Raw genomic sequence first — 21751 nt, forward strand, 5'->3', positions numbered from 1 at the left:
GTTATACGTGTAGTATGTTATACGTGTAGTATGTTGTACATGTAGTATGTTATACATGTAGTATGTTATACATGTAGTATGTTATACATGTAGTATGTTATACATGTAGTATGTTATACGTGTAGTATGTTATACATGTAGTATGTTATACGTGTAGTATGTTATACGTGTAGTATGTTATACGTGTAGTATGTTATACATGTAGTATGTTATACATGTAGTATGTTATACGTGTAGTATGTTATACGTGTAGTATGTTATACGTGTAGTATGTTATATGTATGTATGTTATACATGTAGTATGTTATACGTGTAGTATGTTATACGTGTAGTATGTTATACTGTAGTATGTTATACATGTAGTATGTTATACATGTAGTATGTTATACTGTAGTATGTTATACTGTAGTATGTTATACATGTAGTATGTTATACATGTAGTATGTTATACGTGTAGTATGTTATACGTGTAGTATGTTATACGTGTAGTATGTTATACATGTAGTATGTTATACATGTAGTATGTTATACGTGTAGTATGTTATACGTGTAGTATGTTATACATGTAGTATGTTATACGTGTAGTATGTTATACATGTAGTATGTTATACATGTAGTATGTTATACGTGTAGTATGTTATACATGTAGTATGTTATACGTGTAGTATGTTATACATGTAGTATGTTATACATGTAGTATGTTATAGGTGTAGTATGTTATACGTGTAGTATGTTATACATGTAGTATGTTATACATGTAGTATGTTATACGTGTAGTATGTTATACGTGTAGTATGTTATACATGTAGTATGTTATACATGTAGTATGTTATACGTGTAGTATGTTATACATGTAGTATGTTATACATGTATGTATGTTATATAGTGTAGTATGTTATACGTGTAGTATGTTATACGTGTAGTATGTTATACATGTAGTATGTTATACATGTAGTATGTTATACATGTAGTATGTTATACGTGTAGTATGTTATACATGTAGTATGTTATACGTGTAGTATGTTATACGTGTAGTATGTTATACGTGTAGTATGTTATACATGTAGTATGTTATACATGTAGTATGTTATACGTGTAGTATGTTATACATGTAGTATGTTATACATGTAGTATGTTATACGTGTAGTATGTTATACATGTAGTATGTTATACATGTAGTATGTTATACTGTATGTTATGTGTAGTATGTATATGTAGTATGTTATACATGTAGTATGTTATACATGTAGTATGTTATACATGTAGTATGTTATACATGTAGTATGTTATACTGTAGTATGTTATGTGTAGTATGTTATACATGTAGTATGTTATACTGTAGTATGTTATACTGTAGTATGTTATACTGTAGTATGTTATATGTAGTATGTTATACATGTATGTATACATGTAGTATGTTATACATGTAGTATGTTATACATGTAGTATGTTATACGTGTAGTATGTTATACGTGTAGTATGTTATACATGTAGTATGTTATACATGTAGTTATAGGTGTAGTATGTTATACGTGTAGTATGTTATACGTGTAGTATGTTATACTGTAGTATGTTATACATGTAGTATGTTATACATGTAGTATGTTATACTGTAGTATGTTATACATGTAGTATGTTATAGTGTAGTATGTTATACATGTAGTATGTTATACTGTAGTATGTTATACGTGTAGTATGTTATACGTGTAGTATGTTATACGTGTAGTATGTTATACATGTAGTATGTTATACGTGTAGTATGTTATACATGTAGTATGTTATACATGTAGTATGTTATACATGTATGTTAAATGTAGTATGTTATACATGTAGTATGTTATACGTGTAGTATGTTATACTGTAGTATGTTATATGTAGTATGTTATACATGTAGTATGTTATACGTGTAGTATGTTATACGTGTAGTATGTTATACGTGTAGTATGTTATACATGTAGTATGTTATAGGTGTGTAGTATGTTATACATGTAGTATGTTATACATGTAGTATGTTATACGTGTAGTATGTTATATGTAGTTTGTGTAGTATGTTATACATGTAGTATGTTATACATGTAGTATGTTATACGTGTAGTATGTTATACATGTAGTATGTTATACATGTAGTATGTTATACGTGTAGTATGTTATACGTGTAGTATGTTATACGTGTAGTATGTTATACATGTAGTATGTTATACATGTAGTATGTTATACATGTAGTATGTTATACGTGTAGTATGTTATACGTGTAGTATGTTATACGTGTAGTATGTTATATACGTGTAGTATGTTATACATGTAGTATGTTATATACGTGTAGTATGTTATACATGTAGTATGTTATACGTGTAGTATGTTATACATGTAGTATGTTATACATGTAGTATGTTATACATGTAGTATGTTATACATGTAGTATGTTATACGTGTAGTATGTTATACATGTAGTATGTTATACATGTAGTATGTTATACATGTAGTATGTTATACATGTAGTATGTTATACATGTAGTATGTTATATACGTGTAGTATGTTATACGTGTAGTATGTTATACATGTAGTATGTTATACGTGTAGTATGTTATACGTGTAGTATGTTATACATGTAGTATGTTATACATGTAGTATGTTAGTATGTTATACATGTAGTATGTTATACGTGTAGTATGTTATACGTGTAGTATGTTATACATGTAGTATGTTATACATGTAGTATGTTATACGTGTAGTATGTTATACATGTAGTATGTTATACGTGTAGTATGTTATACATGTAGTATGTTATACGTGTAGTATGTTATACATGTAGTATGTTATAGTGTAGTATGTTATACGTGTAGTATGTATACTGTAGTATGTTATACATGTAGTATGTTATACGTGTAGTATGTATATGTTATACATGTAGTATGTTATACGTGTAGTATGTTATACATGTAGTATGTTAGTATGTTATACATGTAGTATGTTAGTATGTTATACATGTAGTATGTTATACGTGTAGTATGTTATACGTGTAGTATGTTATACATGTAGTATGTTATACGTGTAGTATGTTATATACGTGTAGTATGTTATACATGTAGTATGTTATACGTGTAGTATGTTATACATGTAGTATGTTATACGTGTAGTATGTTATACGTGTAGTATGTTATATACGTGTAGTATGTTATACGTGTAGTATGTTATACGTGTAGTATGTTATACGTGTAGTATGTTATACATGTGTAGTATGTTATACGTGTAGTATGTTATACATGTAGTATGTTATACATGTAGTATGTTATACGTGTAGTATGTTATACATGTAGTATGTTATACATGTAGTATGTTATACGTGTAGTATGTTATACATGTAGTATGTTATACGTGTAGTATGTTATACATGTAGTATGTTATACATGTAGTATGTTATACATGTAGTATGTTATACGTGTAGTATGTTATACGTGTAGTATGTTATACATGTAGTATGTTATACGTGTAGTATGTTATACGTGTAGTATGTTATACGTGTAGTATGTTATACGTGTAGTATGTTATACATGTAGTATGTTATACGTGTAGTATGTTATACGTGTAGTATGTTATACGTGTAGTATGTTATACATGTAGTATGTTATACGTGTAGTATGTTATACATGTGTAGTATGTTATACGTGTAGTATGTTATACGTGTAGTATGTTATACATGTAGTATGTTATACATGTAGTATGTTATACGTGTAGTATGTTATACGTGTAGTATGTTATACGTGTAGTATGTTATACGTGTAGTATGTTATACGTGTAGTATGTTATACATGTAGTATGTTATACATGTAGTATGTTATACGTGTAGTATGTTATACGTGTAGTATGTTATACGTGTAGTATGTTATACGTGTAGTATGTTATACGTGTAGTATGTTATACATGTAGTATGTTATACGTGTAGTATGTTATACATGTAGTATGTTATACGTGTAGTATGTTATACATGTAGTATGTTATACGTGTAGTATGTTATACATGTAGTATGTTATACGTGTAGTATGTTATACGTGTAGTATGTTATACGTGTAGTATGTTATACATGTAGTATGTTATACATGTAGTATGTTATACGTGTAGTATGTTATACGTGTAGTATGTTATACGTGTAGTATGTTATAGTAGTATGTTATACGTGTAGTATGTTATACATGTAGTATGTTATACGTGTAGTATGTTATACATGTAGTATGTTATACGTGTAGTATGTTATACATGTAGTATGTTATACGTGTAGTATGTTATACATGTAGTATGTTATACATGTAGTATGTTATACGTGTAGTATGTTATAGTGTAGTATTTATACATGTAGTATGTTACATGTAGTATGTTATACGTGTAGTATGTTATACGTGTAGTATGTTATACGTGTAGTATGTTATACTGTAGTATGTTATACGTGTAGTATGTTATACGTGTAGTATGTTATACGTGTAGTATGTTATACGTGTAGTATGTTATACATGTAGTATGTTATACATGTAGTATGTTATACGTGTAGTATGTTATACGTGTAGTATGTTATACATGTGTATGTATGTTATACATGTAGTATGTTATACGTGTAGTATGTTATACATGTAGTATGTTATACATGTAGTATGTTATACATGTAGTAGTATGTTATACGTGTAGTATGTTATACATGTAGTATGTTATACTGTAGTATGTTATACGTGTAGTATGTTATACAGTAGTATGTTATACATGTAGTATGTTATACATGTAGTATGTTATACGTGTAGTATGTTATACGTGTAGTATGTTATACATGTAGTATGTTATACATGTAGTATGTTATACATGTGTAGTATGTTATACGTGTAGTATGTTATACATGTAGTATGTTATACGTGTAGTATGTTATACGTGTAGTATGTTATACATGTAGTATGTTATACATGTAGTATGTTATACATGTAGTATGTTATACGTGTAGTATGTTATACATGTAGTATGTTATACATGTAGTATGTTATACTGTAGTATGTTATACATGTAGTATGTTATACATGTAGTATGTTATACATGTAGTATGTTATACGTGTAGTATGTTTATATGTAGTATGTTATACATGTGTAGTATGTTATACATGTAGTATGTTATACGTGTAGTATGTTATACATGTAGTATGTTATACGTGTAGTATGTTATACGTGTAGTATGTTATACATGTAGTATGTTATACGTGTGGTATGTTATACGTGTAGTATGTTATACATGTAGTATGTTATACATGTAGTATGTTATACATGTAGTATGTTATACGTGTAGTATGTTATACATGTAGTATGTTATACATGTAGTATGTTATACGTGTAGTATGTTATACGTGTAGTATGTTATACATGTAGTATGTTATACGTGTAGTATGTTATACATGTAGTATGTTATACATGTAGTATGTTATACGTGTAGTATGTTATACGTGTAGTATGTTATACATGTAGTATGTTATACGTGTAGTATGTTATACGTGTAGTATGTTATACATGTAGTATGTTATACTGTAGTATGTTATACATGTAGTATGTTATACATGTAGTATGTTATACGTGTAGTATGTTATACATGTAGTATGTTATACGTGTAGTATGTTATACATGTAGTATGTTATACATGTAGTATGTTATACATGTAGTATGTTATACATGTAGTATGTTATACTGTAGTATGTTATACATGTAGTATGTTATACGTGTAGTATGTATGTAGTTATACATGTAGTATGTTATACGTGTAGTATGTTATACTGTAGTATGTTATACGTGTAGTATGTTATACATGTAGTATGTTATACGTGTAGTATGTTATACGTGTAGTATGTTATACGTGTAGTATGTTATACGTGTAGTATGTTATACGTGTAGTATGTTATACTGTAGTATGTTATACGTGTAGTATGTTATACTGTAGTATGTTATACTGTAGTATGTTATACTGTAGTATGTTATACATGTAGTATGTTATACATGTAGTATGTTATACGTGTAGTATGTTATACATGTAGTATGTTATACATGTAGTATGTTATACATGTAGTATGTTATACATGTAGTATGTTATACGTGTAGTATGTTATACGTGTAGTATGTTATACATGTAGTATGTTATACATGTAGTATGTTATACATGTAGTATGTTATACGTGTAGTATGTTATACGTGTAGTATGTTATACTGTAGTATGTTATAATGTAGTATGTTATACGTGTAGTATGTTATACGTGTAGTATGTTATACTGTAGTATTTACGTGTAGTATGTTATACGTGTAGTATGTTATACGTGTAGTATGTTATACATGTAGTAGTATGTTATACGTGTAGTATGTTATATGTAGTATGTTATACGTGTAGTATGTTATACATGTGTAGTATGTTATACGTGTAGTATGTTATACATTATAGTATGTGTTATACGTGTAGTATGTTATATACGTGTAGTATGTTATACATGTAGTATGTTATACGTGTAGTATGTTATACGTGTAGTATGTTATACATGTAGTATGTTATACATGTAGTATGTTATACATGTAGTATGTTATACGTGTAGTATGTTATACGTGTAGTATGTTATACATGTAGTATGTTATACGTGTAGTATGTTATACATGTAGTATGTTATACGTGTAGTATGTTATACATGTAGTATGTTATACATGTATATGTTATACGTGTAGTATGTTATACTGTAGTATGTTATACATGTAGTATGTTATACGTGTAGTATGTTATACATGTAGTATGTTATACATGTAGTATGTTATACGTGTAGTATGTTATACATGTAGTATGTTATACGTGTAGTATGTTATACATGTAGTATGTTATACTGTAGTATGTTATACGTGTAGTATGTTATACGTGTAGTATGTTATACGTGTAGTATTATACATATGTTATACGTGTAGTAGTTATACTGTGTTTTATACATGTAGTATGTTATACTGTAGTATGTTATACATGTAGTATGTTATACATGTAGTATGTTATACATGTAGTATGTTATACGTGTAGTATGTTATACAGTGTATGTATGTGTATGTTATACGTGTAGTATGTTATACATGTAGTATGTTATACGTGTAGTATGTTATACATGTAGTATGTTATACTGTAGTATGTTTATACATGTAGTATGTTATACGTGTAGTATGTTATACGTGTAGTATGTGTATTTTATACGTGTAGTATGTTATACGTGTAGTATGTTATACGTGTAGTATGTTATACGTGTAGTATGTTATACGTGTAGTATGTTATACGTGTAGTATGTTATACGTGTAGTATGTTATACGTGTAGTATGTTATACGTGTAGTATGTTATACGTGTAGTATGTTATACGTGTAGTATGTTATACGTGTAGTATGTTATACGTGTAGTATGTTATACGTGTAGTATGTTATACATGTAGTATGTTATACGTGTAGTATGTTATACATGTAGTATGTTATACATGTAGTATGTTATACATGTAGTATGTTATACGTGTAGTATGTTATACGTGTAGTATGTTATACATGTAGTATGTTATACATGTAGTATGTTATACGTGTAGTATGTTATACGTGTAGTATGTTATACGTGTAGTATGTTATACTGTAGTATGTTATACATGTAGTATGTTATACATGTAGTATGTTATACGTGTAGTATGTTATACGTGTAGTATGTTATAGTGTAGTATGTTATACGTGTAGTATGTTATACATGTAGTATGTTATACATGTAGTATGTTATACGTGTAGTATGTTATACGTGTAGTATGTTATACATGTAGTATGTTATACATGTAGTATGTTATACATGTAGTATGTTATACTTGTATAGTAGTGTTATATGTAGTATGTTATACGTGTAGTATGTTTATACATGTAGTATGTTATACATGTAGTATGTTATACATGTAGTATGTTATACGTGTAGTATGTTATACATGTAGTATGTTATACATGTAGTATGTTATACGTGTAGTATGTTATACATGTAGTATGTTATACATGTAGTATGTTATACGTGTAGTATGTTATATACGTGTAGTATGTTATACATGTAGTATGTTAAACATGTAGTATGTTATACGTGTAGTATGTTATACATGTAGTATGTTATACGTGTAGTATGTTATACGTGTAGTATGTTATACGTGTAGTATGTTATACATGTAGTATGTTATACATGTAGTATGTTATACATGTAGTATGTTATACGTGTAGTATGTTATACATGTAGTATGTTATACATGTAGTATGTTATACATGTAGTATGTTAGTATGTTATGTAGTATGTTATACGTGTAGTATGTTATACATGTAGTATGTTATACGTGTAGTATGTTATACATGTAGTATGTTTATACGTGTAGTATGTTGTACATGTAGTATGTTATACGTGTAGTATGTTATATGTAGTATGTTATACGTGTAGTATGTTATACATGTAGTATGTTATACATGTAGTATGTTATACGTGTAGTATGTTATACGTGTAGTATGTTATACGTGTAGTATGTTATACGTGTAGTATGTTATACTGTAGTATGTTATACGTGTAGTATGTTATACATGTAGTATGTTATACGTGGTTGTATATGTAGTATGTTATACGTGTAGTATGTTATACGTGTAGTATGTTATACGTGTAGTATGTTATACATGTAGTATGTTATACGTGTAGTATGTTATACGTGTAGTATGTTATACATGTAGTATGTTATACATGTAGTATGTTATAGGTGTAGTATGTTATACATGTAGTATGTTATACATGTAGTATGTTATAGGTGTAGTATGTTATACATGTAGTATGTTATACATGTAGTATGTTATACATTTAGTATGTTATACATGTAGTATGTTATACATGTAGTATGTTAAACATGTAGTTTCTTGCTCCTATAGATCACTGCAATGAGATCAATAGAAAACCCCACCGGTGTCTTCCATAATATTTATGTAAATTATTTTGTAACTGCAGACTAACGTTGTGTAATTACGTGTGTGTTTAATATGTAATAGATTGTCTCCAATCCTTCAAAGTTGTTTTTGAAAACGATAAAATAGTACGGCTTTTCTTTTAGAATCGGAGAGGGAGCGACTTGCGGTTATTACAGCTAGTCGATCAGCCATCACAAAGAAGCCTGTCTACAATAAAGGGATTCAGGTATTACATGCATTTTCTCACTGTTTTATGCTTACGGCGTTGTATAGGTATGTCCGTGGGTGTTAAGCTCAACCACGCCTTAAAATATTACCTAGAGTGTCTTCAATACTCTATTTAAAACAGTTCCACTTACAAGGAGACACTCCCTAAACATAAAACTAGCTCCACTATTACATTGAGACACAATACACTCCCAAAACATAAAACCATTTCAACTATTACATTGAGACACAGCACACTCTAAAAACATAAAACCAGTTCCACTATTACATGGAGACACAGCACACTCCCAAAACATAAAACCATTTCAGCTATTACATTGAGACACAGTACACTCTAAAAACATAAACCAGTTCCACTATACATGGAGACACAACACACTCTCAAAACATAAAACCGGATACACTATCACACGGAGACACAGCACACTTCCGAAACATAAAACCAGTTCCACTATTACATTGAGACACAGCACACTCTCAAAATATAAAACCAGTTCCACTATAACAACGAGACACAGCACACTCCCAAAACTTAAAACCAGTTCCACTATTACAACGAGACACAACACAGTCCAAAAACATAATACCAGTTCCATTGTTACACGGAGACACAGCACACCCCCAAAACATAAAACCGTTTCAACTATTACAACGAAACACAGCACACTCCCAAAACATAAAACTAGCTCCACTATTACATGGAGACACAGCACACTACCAAAACATAAAACTAGCTCTAATATTACATGGAGACACAACACACTCACAAAACATAAAACCAGTAACTATATTACATGAAGACACAGCACACTCCAAAAACATAAACCAGTTCCACTATTACATGAAGACACAGCGCATTCCCAAAACATAAACCAGTTCCACTATTACATTAAGAAACAACACACTACTACTAAAACATAAAACCAGTTCCATTGTTACATGGAAACACAGCACACTCCCAAAACATAAACCAGTTCCACTATTACATGAAACACAGAACTCTCCCAAAACATAAACCAGTTCCACTGTTACATGGAAACACAGCGTATTCCCAAAACATAAACCAGTTCCACTATTACATGAAACACAGAACTCTCCCAAAACATAAAACCAGTTTCACTATTACATTGAGACACAACACACTACTACTAAAACATAAAACTAGTTCCATTGTTACATGGAAACACAGCACACTCCCAAAACATAAACCAGTTCCACTATTACATGAAACACAGAATTCTCCCAAAACATAAAACCAGTTCCACTATTACATTGAGACACAAGACACTACTACTAAAACATAAAACTAGTTCCATTGTTACATGGAAACACAGCACACTCCCAAAACATAAAAAACAGTTCCATTGTTACATGAAGACACAGCGCATTCCAAAACATAAAACAAGTTCCACTATTACATAGAAACACAACACACTCCCAAAACATAAACCAGTTCCATTGTTACACGGAGCCACAAAACACTCCCAAAACATAAAACCAGATCCACTATTACATGGAGACACGGCACACTCCCATAAACATAAAACCAGTTCAACTATTACAAGGAGACACAGCACACTCCCAAAACATATAACCAGTTCCACTATTACAACGAGACACAGCACACTCCCAAAACATAAAACCGTTTCAACTATTAAATGGAGATACAGCATACTCCCAAAACATAGATGAATACACTTACACACGCTACGTAATGTACATAGTTGATGGTCACTTTACTGTAAACCACCCGGTCACTATACTGTAAAAAATCCGGTCACTATACTGTAAAAACTCCGGTCACTATACTGTAAAAAATCCGGTCACTATACTGTAAAAAATCCGGTCACTATACTGTAAAAAATCCGGTCACTATACAGTAAATCATCCGGTCACTATACTGTAAACCGTCCGGTCACTATACTGTAAACCATCCGGTCACTATACTGTAAACCGTCCGGTCACTATACTGTAAACCATCAGGTCAGTTTATTGTAAACCATCCGGTCACTATAACGTTAACCATCCGGTCACTATACAGTAAACCAAACGGTCACTATACCGTAAACCATCCGATCACTATACAGTAAACCATCCGGTCACTATACTGTAAACCATCCGGTCACTATACCGTAAACCATCCGGTCACTATACTATAAACCATCCGGTCACTATACCGTAAACCATCCGGTCACTTCACTGTAAACCATCCGGTCACTATACTGTAAACCATCCGGTCACTTCACTGTAAACCATCCGGTCACTATACTGTAAACCATTCGGTCACTATAACGTAAACCATCCGGTCACTATACTGTAAACCATCCGGTACTTTACTGTATACCATCCGGTCACTATACTGTAAAAAATCCGGTCACTATACTGTAAAAACTCCGGTCACTATACTGTAAAAAATCCGGTCACTATACTGTAAAAAAATCCGGTCACTATACTGTAAAAAATCCGGTCACTATACAGTAAATCATCCGGTCACTTTACTGTAAACCGTCCGGTCACTATACTGTAAACCATCCGGTCACTATACTGTAAACCGTCCGGTCACTATACTGTAAACCATCAGGTCAGTTTATTGTAAACCATCCGGTCACTATAACGTTAACCATCCGGTCACTATACAGTAAACCAAACGGTCACTATACCGTAAACCATCCGATCACTATACAGTAAACCATCCGGTCACTATACTGTAAACCATCCGGTCACTATACCGTAAACCATCCGGTCACTATACTATAAACCATCCGGTCACTATACCGTAAACCATCCGGTCACTTCACTGTAAACCATCCGGTCACTATACTGTAAACCATCCGGTCACTTCACTGTAAACCATCCGGTCACTATACTGTAAACCATTCGGTCACTATAACGTAAACCATCCGGTCACTATACTGTAAACCATCCGGTCACTTTACTGTAAACCATCCGGTCACTATACTGTAAACCATCCTGTCACATAACCGTAAATTATCCGGTCACTATACTGTAAACCATTCCGGTCACTATAACGTAAACCATCCGGTCACTATACTGTAAACCATCCGGTCACTTTACTGTAAAACCATCCGGTCACTATAACGTAACGTCACTATAACGAACATCCGGTCACTATACTGTAAACCATCCGGTCACTTTACTGTAAACCATCCGGTCCACTATAACGGAAACCATCCGGTCACTTCACTGTAAACCATCCGGTCACTATAACGTAAACCATTCGGTCACTATAACGTAAACCATCCGGTCACTATACTGTAAACCATCCGGTCACTTCACTGTAAACCATCCGGTCACTATACTGTAAACCATTCGGTCACTATAACGTAAACCATCCGGTCACTATACCGTAAACCATCCGGTCACTTTACTGTAAACCATCCGGTCACTATACCGTAAACCATCCGGTCACTTCACTGTAAACCATCCGGTCACTATACAGTAAACCATTCGGTCACTATAACGTAAACCATCCGGTCACTATACTGTAAACCATCTGGTCACTTTACTGTAAACCATCCGGTCACTATACCGTAAACCATCCGGTCTCTATAACGTAAACCATCCGGTCACTATACCGTAAACCATCCATTCACTATACTGTAAACCATCCGGTCACTATACTGTAAACCATCTGCTCACTTTACTGTAAACTTTCTCTGCGTTCGATTAATTTTCACGATCATGATAAATTCGCTAATGTTTCCACTCCACAATTAAATTTTAAAAAATCTCTCCATTCAATTTTAAATCCGGAAAGATGTTTTGAAACGGAACGCGAAATGGTAGCCGCGATAGAATTTGGTTTACACTATACCATGTTCGAGTTTGTTGCATATCACCTACCATTTATGCAGACAGTAGTGCGGCTATACCAGAGTGCATGGCACATAGTCTTCCTCGCAAATACCAATTAAGCGATAAATTGTCGAGGATATTTGGAGAAGAGTGACTTTCAGAAGGAGATGAACGGCCGAGATCCTTAATTACGGTAATGTCATTGAGTAGCAGGTGTAATTTAAAGGCAGGATTCAAGTCTACTCAGTGTAACTGGTGGATTGGCAGTCTAAATAACACTGAAACAAATGTCTCTATTGTCCTGTAACTTTTTCACGAAAATTCGTATAAATCTCTCTATTTTTATTATTCGATTGACTTGGGATTTAGGGTTTTGTCTCGTTATGAGCCCAGTATATGTGGCTTTGTTGTGGACTGCGGTCTCATTATGATGGTGTTGCTCTTCGGATGGTATTTCCCTAGTGGTTTTATAAATGAGTCTTGGTTTCACCGTCATGCGTCGCTATTGGCATTTGGTGTTGTTATTAAAGCTATAGGAAGATGTTATTTCAAAACTCATGTTATCACAAAGCACCAGACGGCGGACAGGTGAACAATCAGATGTCATTCGTTCAAATAATAAATCATATACTTTGGATAAACATATTGTCCGATATTTTGTGCGGATGACATTATATCAAAGACACGAATCTGAAACTCCAAACAATATAATACAGTAGTGGCATTTCCACTACTTTCATCTCCTCCACACAACCATTTACTTTTATTTATAAAACAGTATTTTCTGGTAGACTGTAAATATGCTTATTATCACTGTATGTTACATTAAACATCTAACACAAAATAAATGTACAATCAAGCCTACCCATAAAGACCACATAACTAACAATGTTAAAATGGTCTTTACATCCAAATGGTATTATAATTATGTCAAATATGTTACAATTGGTCATTTGAGACTTCAGGTGGTCATACTACAGAAGTTTTACTATACTTTAGGAGTCTTTGCTCACCTGGCCCGAAGGCTTATGTCATGGCGCGGCGTCCGTCGTCCGTCAACTTTTCACAAAAAATTCTACTAGTCATTATTGGCTGAATAGATTTTGACTAGATATGGTAATGGCTCTTTTGTTGCTTCGTTTGAAATATTGAATACGCCCCTGATAAAAACTTAATGATATTTTTTGTTGACAGAAAGTATGTTTTTGCTATATTACCATGGTAACTTTGCATAAATTACGCTAATTTGAAAATTTGGTCAACTTTGGCATATTTTTGATAATTCTTTTAAAAGCAATAGAGCACAACCTAGAACAAACAATATTTTAAGGGAATAAGCAGACTCGAAGAATACATCATTTCGAGAAAAATAAAGTTTGTTCTAGAAATGGGTTCTATGTTAACTAGATGAAAAACTGCATACAAAAGGCCAATTTTGATGAAAATTTCACATTTTGCATAATTCATGCATAATAAAAATGGTTACCATGGCAACTAAAACTGCTATATTACCTAATAGCACTTTCAAATATGTCAGGTATGTAGTTGATATTTGAAATGCAAGATTCACATCTTAAAATAACAGACTTTGAAAAATAGCGGATTTGAGGGCCACAAAAGACCCTTCCCATACCTAGTCCTTTGGTCTGAAGCTCTCTTGGGTGAGGGGGAAGCAATCTTGTATAAATAGTGGGCCTGGCAACCAGGGGCCTGTGGAGCGGGGCCCAGTTGGGGAATATAGCTTTTTTTAAATCCTTCTTCTTTTGTAGGAATGAATGTATTTTCAACAAATCTGGTTTGAAGCTTCTTTGGATGAGTGGGACCAATCATCTAGAAAATAGTCTTCAAAATATTGTTGTAATTTGGTTTGAAGCTTCCTTGGGTGAATGGTCACCAAATGTGTATAAACGGTGGGTCTGGTCCAACAGGGGCCTGAGGGACGGGCCCAATAGGGGAAATATAGCATTTTAAAAAATCGTTCTTCCTTTGTAGGAATGAAGGGATTCTTGGTTGAAGGGGAACCAATTTTGTATAAACGGTGGATTTGTACCCCCTGGTGCCTGAGGGGCGGGGTCCAGTAGGGAAAATATAGCAAATTCGCTAAAATCCTTTTTCTGTTGGAAAGAAGGGATTTAGTTCTAATTTGGTGTGAAGCTTTCTTGGGTGAAGGGGAGTCACTTTTTATAAACGGTTGGTCTGGTCCTCCAGGAGCCTGAGGGGTAGGGTCAAATATGAAAAATATAGCGAATTCTTAAAAATCCTTCTGTAGAAATAGATAGATAAATTCAAATCTAAAGCCTTCGAGTTGCTAGCTTTTGTTCATAGCCTTGAACAGGTGAGCGATACAGAACCATTGGGCCACTCGTTATCATATAGAAGTGAATATTGTTCTTTTGCGAGTGTCCATAAAACCGATGTTTCGTTCGTGTTTCATTCGTATTTAGCTAAAAGGTGAAATGTAATTCGCACACATATTTGTGTTCAATGAGAACCAACCTATGATTAAAATTACGATTAGTAACGATATCATTTTTAAATCTATTGTATTGAAAATGAAGAAAACGGGACGTAGTTAATTTCCTTCTTATATAATAGTCGCCAAATGGATTACATATTGCCGATTGAAATAAGATGTCCGTGTATTTATACATTCAGTAATGATATGATTTTATCTTGACAGGATGTTAAGTTTGGAGGATTCCTTCACAGAGACAATGTTATCATTGGTCAGCAGTTTGAAGTCAAAATGACGTTTAAAAATGAAAGCCAATCACAAAGGACGTTACAAGGAAAGTTTATCTGTGAGACGGTGTCGTACACTGGTGAGAAAATCGGGGTCGTGAAGAGACAGGAGTTCGGCACGCCATTAGCTCCAATGACAGGTAGTATAAGCTAAATAGTAAGAACTTAGTGATACATTTTATCATGAAACAAAGAAAAAAACCCTGTTAAGTCTGAGGTTGCCAACGCATCATTTTACACGCATTCACATCTATGTATCACTTCCCCTTTTAACCGTTTTCCCCTGAAACAACTTTTGTTTACATTGTGATATGTCTGGTAAACAAATATTCGTACCCAATAAAAAATTTCTGCCGAACCCAATTTCGTCTTTGCAGAAAACAATTATATTTTATCACTCTTGAGTGGATTCATCGATTCATCACCATTTGTTAGAAGAGACTACGCGAATATACCGCAGTCTCCCCAAAATAAGCACCTCGCACTTCACACACGCAGGACACCATAGTAAACCAAACAAACTAAAGTTTGGTGAAATTCACATCGTTTTCTTTAAACAACTTGACGTACATGTAACCCCTTCCGAAAAGCGGACGTAACATTCACTACTTGTAAGGCATGTATGGCTTACTTATGACACCGGCTTACTTTTAAAAGCTTCCATGGGTAAAGGACAGCTAACGTTATATATATAAATACAAAATAATTCATATGAGATATCTCTCCAAGGATTGTATAAAATGATACTGTAAATCGTACAGCTATTACGTCCCCTTACGGATCCTAAACTATAAAAAGCGGACGATAGACGACTGAGTATGTGTGAACAGTTTGGTTATTACTTCTATCGGTAGCAAAAATCGGTAATTGGTCTAAACAAAAAATGTAGTGACGCTTTCATTATAAACACGCCTCATTATGTAATGTTTTAAATAATCGATAATCACGTGAAAGATTCATATCTCCATTTTTAGCAGCATCTTGTAATTATATATAAGACTGGGTAAATCTAAAATAATATGACAAATATCGTTTGAGTTGATTTATGTGTGTATTCACAACATTAAAGCCGCATAATCCGTATCTTTCAGGGTCCGTAAATCAACAAAAGAAAATTAGTGTACATATATTATAAAAAGTTATCAACTTTCCCCTAATTACACACCAAAAAAGTCCCGAGTTCGAAAAGAAATTAATGATTAAAAGTTCGATATCCAGAGTGTTTGAATATGCATACCGCGCCATTTTCAATGCTTAGACGATCACGTGACTTTCCAGACCAAACGAAATGGCGTGTCCAGTCAAAAGTATGTCGTTCATGTTAGCAGGAACTTCCAGTGGCGTAGGAAGATGAAACGTAAGGGGGGGGGGGGCAAAGGTCCTCAATATTTTGTAACACCCCCCCCCCCCCCGCCGCCGCACCTACAGGAGGAGATTAATTCAACTACCAACCATATATGTTTTATGTACATTTTTCATATATCAGTAAATTTAATCCTTGTACACATTTATAGACAGTGGGGTCGCTATAAAAGGATATTAACGAATACGCAAATTGGCCAGATTAGCGTGTGAGCGCCGAAGGCGCGAGATTTTAGTGTTTTAGGTGTCTGAGGGTGACCCCCGGAAAAAATATAGTAATTTAGAATGGCTGAGATGAGTTTTACAATGTATTTTGATGATTTTGGGAGCGCCCGAAAGCGCGGGATTTTGGTGTTTGGGGGGTCCGGGGCCTCCTATAGGAAAAATATTACGATTTAGAATAGCTTAAATGAGTTTTGATGAATTTGCGAGCGCCCGAAAGCGCGAGATTTTGGTGTTTGGGGGGTCCGGGTGTCTACCCCGGAAAAAAAATACGGTTTAGAATGGCTGAGATGAGTTTTACGATGTATTTTAATGATTAAAAAGCGTTCTTAACATGGTAATTTTTCTATTTAAAGCTGGTTGCATTTAGAAATGATAATTGTGTCGTCAAAACATTATGCAACCCTACTCGATCTGAATACACCGGCTTCACACCATCGGCACATGGTTGTGTAACATAAAAAATGAATTAATATTGTCTCGCTAAGACATAAACAAATTGATCTTTTAAGAGAATTTTTTTAGGTAGTACATAAAATCCTGTGTATTGAATTTTGACTAGGCCTATTTAAGGTTTGACATTATGTGCTTGAACGTTTTAGGAAATACGCCGCGCAGCGGAAAATTTTCTAGAATGAAGTACGAAAAATGTGCAGGAGGACCCTTTTTTCTTTCAAATAAACATTTTTAGAAAATTTCAGTCGGCGAAAATGGGGGGGCAAAAAGACATGTTTGCCCCCGCTGCCCCCCCCCACCCCGCTTCCTACGCCCCTGACTTCTAAGAGTCCCCCAGAACAATATATATACATTATCGTCGTGTACACAAAGTTCCATTCGGTTGTTTTGAGTGTTTACAATACGCCGATCGGTTGACTATGCTTTGCCTAAATTCCGGGGGCCACCGGAGGGATTTTTGTTGGAACGGTATTTAAACTAGACTAGATAATGAATTGTACAAAATGTACCAGGAATATAAATAATGCTATTGCTAAATAATTAAATAGACAAGATACATCGTACTAGATAGAGACAAAAATCTACATGTAAATCTCTGGTAATACTTTTTAAATAAATATCTCCGACGATATTTGACTTGCCTTGGATAACCATTTGTTTTATTAAGGTCCAAATGAAATACATTAATAAGTCAAGTAACATAAGCACGGAGAGCAAACTTGACATTATATGCATTTTGTTCAAAGTCATTTTTGTGTATACACGTATACATATCAATGTGTGATAAAAAATCACCATGTACCGCCATAAAAGAGAATAAAACTTTATACATGTATGTACATTTCTGATATTTATGTTGGGAAAGCTCCATGTTCGTTAAAAACATGATGATAAATTTCTAGTGAAACTATAAACATTTGGTTATATGATTTCAAGGATTACAGAAAATTACAAAAATTAAAAGAAAGGGGTTGAGGTTGAAATAAGGCGGTTTAGTGTGTGTTAAAAGTTCTGAATGTGTAACATGCAATTATGTATACATTTTCTGTGTTAGATAATGAAGACAGCTCTCTTGGTTTAATTAGCTTGCCAAGGAACCATATAGCTATCATAATTATATGATGTCCAGAATTTGAATCAAATGAATCAGAAACAGGTATATAATGAAAGACTCAGGTGTTTCTTATACAATCATATTCATACACATTCATATACATTGTATAGTGTACATGTACACATATTATGCATTGAATTTTAAGTCAATAAAAAAATGACTGGAGTTCAAAATAGTATCCAGTAGTAAATAAGCTGACTATAGCATGTGATTCTCATGTCATCAGAGTGATTGCAGAAAAAATTCATTTTTAGCTCACCTGGCCCGAAGGGCCGGTGAGCTTATGTCATGGCGCGGCGTCTGTCGTCCGTCGTCTGTCCGTCCGTCCGTCCGTCCGTCTGTCCGTCAACATTTCCTATAAATCGCTACTTGTCCTAGAGTTCTGCATGGATTGTAACCAAATTTGGCAACAAACATCCTTGGGAGAGGGGGAACAGAACTTGTATAAATTTTGGCTCTGACCCCCCGGGGGCAGGAGGGGCGGGGCCCAATAGGGGAAATAGAGGTAAATCCTTTAAATCGCTACTTGTTCTAGAGTTATGCATGGATTGTAACCAAAATTAGCCACAAACATCTTTGGGAGAAGGGGAGCAGAACTTGTATAAATTTTGGCTCTGATCCCCCAGGGGCAGGAGGGGCAGGGCCCAATAGGGGAAATAGAGGCAAATCCCTTAAATCGCTACTAGTCATAGAGTTCTGAATGGAATGTAACCAAATTTGGCCACAAACATCCTTGGAGGAAGGGGAACAGAACTTGTATAAATTTAAGCTCCTCTGATCCCCCAGGGGCAGGAGGGGCGGGGCCCAATAGGGGAAATAGAGGTAAATCCTATAAATCGCTACTTGTTCTAGAATTCTGCATGGATTGTAACCAAATTTGGCCACAAACATCCTTGGGGGAAGGGGAACAGAACTTGTATAAATTTTGGCTCTGATCCGCCAGGGGCAGGAGGGGCGGGGCCCAATAGGGGAAATAGAGGTAAATCACTTAAATCGCTACTAGTCATAGAGTTTTGAATGGAATGTAACCAAATTTGGCCACAAACATCCTTGGGGGAAGGGGAACAGAACTTGTATAAATTTTGGCTCTGACCCCCTGGGGGCAGGAGGGGCGGGGCCCAATAGGGGAAATAGAGGTAAATCCTATAAATTGCTACTTGTCCTAGAGTTCTGCATGGATTGTAACCAAATTTAGCCACAAACATCCTTGGGGGAAGGGGAACAGAACTTGTATAAATTTTGGCTCTGACTCCCCCGCGGGCAGGACGGGTGGGGCCCAATAGGGGAAATAGAGGCAAATCCTATAAATCACTACTTGTCCTAGAGTTTTGCTTGGATTGTGACCAAATTTGGCCATAAACATCCTTGGGGGAAGGGGAACAGAAATTGTATAAATTTTGGCTCTGACCCCCTGGGGGCAGGAGGGGTGGGGCCCAATAGGGGATTTAGAGGTTAATATTAAAATTCCTTCAGAAAAGAAACCATGAACCTGTATTCAGAACATTACTTGGCATTACAAACCAGGTGAGCGATACAGGCCCTCTGGGCCTCTTGTTTAGTATGTATATAGTCTAACCTGGTGGAAAATCTAACTTTGTTAGATAATTTTGTTAGTTTATTTTTATATATTCAAGCAATCCTAATTCTTTAGTGTGATCTTGCTCCAAACACTACGTGGAGAGCTTTTACCTGTAGACCTTGATTGACATAGACTAATTAAAGTTATTGTCAGTCTATTCCTTTTCTAATTCAATCAAAACTTTGGAACTTGAAAATAGTCAATAATGAATAATGCAATTTAACAACAGGCACAACAGGCTATTGTCTCTACAGATATATGGATATTCTTATATATGTGCAATATGTGTACACATAGGGATATCTGTATATCTATAGAGCCAAAATCTTGAGATTTGACACTGACTTTTGATCCAAATAACATTTGATCTAGCCCAAGTCTTGTTTGCTATTTATTTTCTGTATTTGAACATTTCTAAAATGAACACTACATCATTAAACAACTCAGACAAATGCCATATATTATTTTAATTGGTTTATTGTTCATAAATTATTCAAAAGTTATACATACCTAAACATGCAATAATCATTATTATTCCCTTTTTCATTTGTGTGAAGAAGAAGAAATAAATTATTTAAAAATATTCTGGTGATAATAGTAAAGAATTATGCTAGGTTTGTACTACAAGTCTGAATCTGCCCTTCCTTATTGAAAATCATATCTTTCTGGTTCATAATGGATACATTACAAACAGACTTTATTTTTTTATTGTCAGTTTTGATCTCTTATTACATGTAGTTGTTTTTCCCTTTTATTTTTGGGCGACCTGCCATCACATCTTGCACTTCTATCATCAGGTTGAAGGTCCCATACATTCTATAAAGAAATTAAATATGGAGTAAATGTCAGTTAATGTACAGAGATAAATATTGTATATACATGTATGTACATAATCTTCCAGTGTAAGCCTACATGTAAAACAAATTAGTTCCATTTTTTTTCTGTCAAACACAAATTTATAACAATTACACATCTTTTGAACACAAGTTTATCAAAATTGAACCTCACTAGATACTACTGAGTCATTTCTTAAATTACAGGGGTCTAGGCATTTTCATGTGAAGAATAATGGTACTAATAGTACTAGTGCCAGAATTTATGTAGCCTAAATGTATTGGACATAATACTACAATGTACATATTACATATTGTAAAAAGTCAATTACTATTCCTTACTTACACCACTTGTGATGTATTGGTGTGAATTTTATATAATTAAGAATTTAAGACCAGCAGATTGGATAACGGA

General features: G+C 33.8%; 1 protein-coding gene across 1 annotated transcript in view; it reads left to right on the plus strand.

The window, feature by feature from the left end:
• LOC138316797 (protein-glutamine gamma-glutamyltransferase K-like) overlaps window positions 1-21751 on the plus strand; it is a 50406-nt gene that overhangs the window by 22333 nt on the left and 6322 nt on the right. Inside the window, exons 11-12 of the mRNA XM_069258453.1 lie at window positions 9128-9210; window positions 15709-15910. Of these exons, the coding sequence (XP_069114554.1) occupies window positions 9128-9210; window positions 15709-15910 (285 nt within the window). The remainder of the gene's footprint in view (window positions 1-9127; window positions 9211-15708; window positions 15911-21751) is intronic.

This window comes from Argopecten irradians, chromosome 2 (assembly GCF_041381155.1).
Source record: "Argopecten irradians isolate NY chromosome 2, Ai_NY, whole genome shotgun sequence".
NCBI classification, from domain to species: Eukaryota; Metazoa; Mollusca; class Bivalvia; order Pectinida; family Pectinidae; genus Argopecten; species Argopecten irradians.